The sequence below is a fragment of the Geospiza fortis genome, unplaced genomic scaffold (assembly GCF_000277835.1).
Source record: "Geospiza fortis unplaced genomic scaffold, GeoFor_1.0 scaffold125, whole genome shotgun sequence".
Classification (NCBI taxonomy): Eukaryota; Metazoa; Chordata; class Aves; order Passeriformes; family Thraupidae; genus Geospiza; species Geospiza fortis.
This window is the reverse complement of record NW_005054479.1, coordinates 359,094-362,890: the sequence shown is the minus strand read 5'-3', so window position 1 is coordinate 362,890 and position 3,797 is coordinate 359,094. Positions and strand designations below refer to the sequence as shown.

General features: G+C 50.6%; 1 protein-coding gene across 1 annotated transcript; it reads left to right on the top strand.

Moving 5' to 3' along the window:
• The first annotated feature begins 2,047 nt into the window (after positions 1 to 2,047).
• On the top strand, positions 2,048 to 3,455 carry LOC102037338. The gene has a single exon (XM_014310046.1). The coding sequence runs from the start codon at positions 2,048 to 2,050 to the stop codon at positions 3,320 to 3,322; it is 1,275 nt and encodes a 424-aa protein (XP_014165521.1). The 3' UTR covers positions 3,323 to 3,455.
• Positions 3,456 to 3,797: the final 342 nt, after the last annotated feature.

Here is a 3,797-nt window from a genome sequence, read left to right as displayed (position 1 = left end):
CAAAGATCCTGGTAGAGCACATCTTCTCACAGTGGGGCATCCCAAAGGAGATCCACTCAGATCACGGCCAGCGCTTCATCGGGGAAGTCACAAAGGGAGTGTGCCAGGCCCTGGGAATCAAGCAAAAACTCCACATCACAGGGCATTTCCAGAAGCCAGTCTCAGCAGAGGGACCCAACCAGCCCCTGAAGACAGCACTGAGGAAGCTCGTGAGCCAGCAAAGGAAAGACTGGGATCATAAGCTCCCACTGACCTTGCTGGCACTGAGGGGGTCTCTGGCATCTCAAACACTCTCTCCCCCAAAATTTCCTCCTGCAAGAGATCCAAAGTTTCTGGAACACTGGTGGCAAGGAGGGGAGCCCCCGGATGAAATGCAGCCCCGCGTGCTGATGGACAGGTGGGTCCAGGACATGCTGAGGACGGTGTCAGCCACCTACCACCAACTTGCCTCAGTGCAGGAGACCAGCATCCCTAAGATGGATAAGCAGCTGGGAGTGCTCCTGCGCCCCATGGAGTGGAACACAGGGGACCTGGTCATATACAGAAGGGTTAGGGAGAAGAACCAGGTGCTGGAACCCCAGTGGTTGGGGCCTGTTAGGGTTGTGAACAAGGCCAGCCCATCTGTGTACCAGGTAGAAATCAGAAAAGGGGCAAAAAGGCAGGAGAAATGGTTCCATTCTTCACAGTTAAAAGCATGGAAGGGAAACTAACGGGGCTGGAGAGCCCTCCTTGCTTATGTTTTGCAGATAAAGGAAAATGGAAGGCGATTGTGACCAGCGGGAAGGGCGATCTTCGTGGCATCACCAGCCCTGTTTGTGCTGCGGGGAAAATGCTTTCAAATTTGTGATTGCAGGATTTACTTTGCTTTCTGGTATGTGCATATTGCTGAGCACCCAGTGTGTCCAACTGACTCATCAGCATCTTGGTAAAAATGTCATTCATTCTCACTTAGAAAGGCACCTTGACACACAGGCCACAGCCCAGCCCAGGCTTAGGAGGCACACAAGAACTGGGACTGATTGGCCCTGGTCCCAAGCTTACATAAAACACACAGGAATCATGGGATTAAATTCTACCAAAGGCTTGAATTTGTCAACAGTGGTTATGCATGGGGCAGAGGTGTACTTGGAAAATGAGTGGGGCTGGGATAGCACAAACAGACTTCCACAGCTGCTGGGAAAGGTGGGACAGCAAATAAAGGTGGGGTGCAGGGTAATGAATGCATCCACTCACCAGCGAGTAACTCAAATCTCTGTCATTGAAATAAAAACTAAGAAGAATCAGAACAAAATCTGTGCTGTGGAGAATTTGGACTGCTGGTACAATTTTACTTTGGTCCAGCCAGTCTTTGTGGTTTGCCTTTGGGCACAAAACAGCGTGGGGCTGTCCTTTAAATTTAAGATCAGCACCACAGCACCCTCCTTTGCTGCCATTAAGATCTCAAAGTGCCATTTTTTGGCCTGGCATGCACCCCGTTATGTTGAAATTGGCAACCAGGTAAAACTGGAAATTAGATACTCCCAAGAAAATGTAGCTGACCCAATGCAAATCAATGGCACCACCGTGACTGTCACAGCCCCTGACGGCCACCACTGGATCATTCCACTGACCTGCCTCTGTGAAACCAAAACACTTGATAGATCTGAATTAGATGCAGAGGCTTCATGGTATAATCAGGATTATGGACGCTGCCCACACCTGATCATAACCCTCCAGGTGTGGTGTAAAGGAAGCCTGAGCGTAGAAATGTCCCCCAAACTTGGAGGAAAGTGGTGGATAGGAGGCCCTGAAGGATTTAAAAAAGAATTTGCCATCATTGCTGTCTTGCCCCCTATTGTTTCCAAAATAGGTCCTTATGTAGTGAAGAAAAATCACATCCAGGAGTTGTTGACAGGGCCTGTCCGGTCACTAAAGAAGGTGGTGCTGTCTCTCTCCACTGCTAACATTTCCTCCGTCAGCCCACACTGTGCCCCCTTCCTGTCCACTCTGCACACTGGCTGGCTGGCATGGCTCCAGAGGAGCTGCTGGCCTGGGAGTCCTCAACAGCATGGATGCTGAAGTCTTGGCAAACAAGCTGGAGACTGTCACCTCAGGCATGCAGGGCCTCCTCAAGCCCCTGAATTCATCCCTGTCCAGCCTTGGGATGGGGCAGTGGCTTGTGTCAGAGGTGCTTCCCACCTGGGAACAAATAAGTGAGAAAGACCATCAGGTGCTGTTGCAAGCCCTGGGCTTGGAACAAAGTAACGTCTCTCTTGCTCTTAGCTGCATCCAGGCCCAGATGTGGGTGCAGAGTGTTGTTGCAGGTATCCTGAGAGATGGTGACAACGGCGTCCTGCCCACCGAGATCCGAAAGATCGTGTGGGACGCGGCCACAGAGAAGGAGCGGCAGCTCCAAGCCTGGTGGAGGCTCGTCAACTTCACCCACGACCAGGCCCTCAACGCAGTCATTGCCCATGTCCTCACTGTGGCAGAGGCTCGCATTGAAAAGATTTACCCCATCGTGGCCCTGGGGGTGAACACCAACGGGTCTGTAGTCTACCCCCTGGAGCACCGCATGTGGGCCAGGGTGTCTGATGGGAGGTGGGAGACGGTGGATTTGGAAGCCTGCATTTTGGAGAGGGGGCTGGGATTCATATGTGAAGATGATGCCCTTAAGGCGAGTGATGTGTGCTTTGACACCAAAGAAGGGGTGTGCCACTTTGAGATCAACCCCCAGAGCAGTAACAGAACCATGTTAGTGTATGTAGGGACAGGCTGTGTGTGCTTCAGAACAACATGTGAATACGTGCAGATTAATGAAGCTTATAACCAGACTGTGTTTAGCAACTCAAATATGTGTGCTTGCAATGTAGCTACTATTAGAGGCTGTGATTTTGTGTATAAACCACCCATGTTTACTAGCCAGTTGCTAATCAGAAACTATACCTTGTATCGTAGTATAACCCCGACCCCCATCGGTATGGATTTATCACTTGTAAAAGAAATGTTAGAGCATGTAGATTTGCAGCAGCTACTAGAAAATGCCAAGGCTCAAGCTAAAAAGATCCTAATAACGGTTCACCACGATGGTAAAGTTATAAAACAGGTCATAGAACGAATTAAGAGGGCAGGAGAGCACCACTGGTGGGAATTTTTTTTTGGCTGGTCCCCCACGGCCACTGGCATTTTCAACACGCTGCTGCACCCCATTGTAGTCATCCTGCTGATGCAAATCTGTGTGTGCTTTGCCATGGTAGCCACTTGTTACCGGATGAGGCAGGTGAAGCTCTGCTTTGATAACCAGGTGAAAGGAGCAGGGCTGGCCAAGAGCCTCCTGAAATAGTCAAGGGCAAGACTGGGTTGGCCTCTGTGTTTGCCACCAAGAAGATCTTTTGGCTCCGCTGTTGGCTGCAACCCAGCAGGCGTTGAGCGGTGGGGACACACGCCATGCCAGACCTTGATGACAGGGATGGCCTTCTCTGTTACCAGAGGGCCACCCAGGAGGGGAGGACAGGCCAAGCAGCCTGCAGATGGCATGAGTCACAGAATGGCTGAGGTTGGAAGGGACCTCTTGAGAGGTTTCATTTAGTCTGAACCCACCTGCTCAAGCAGATTGCCCAGGACTGTGTTCAGCTGGGCTTTGACCACCTCCATGGATGGAGACTCCACAACTTCTCTGGGCAAGCCTGTTTCATTGTTTGATCACTCTCATAGTAAAGAAGCAAAAGTTAGCAAAAGTAGCTTGTTTTCGAACTTCCCATCCCCAAATAGTAATGTTAAGAAGCTGCTCTTGTGTGATTTAAGAGTCCTTAAACCAG

Excerpts from the sequence above, each read along its gene's own strand:
- LOC102037338 (XM_014310046.1), top strand. The coding sequence starts at position 2,048 with ATGGATGCTGAAGTCTTGGCAAACAAGCTGGAGACTGTCACCTCAGGC.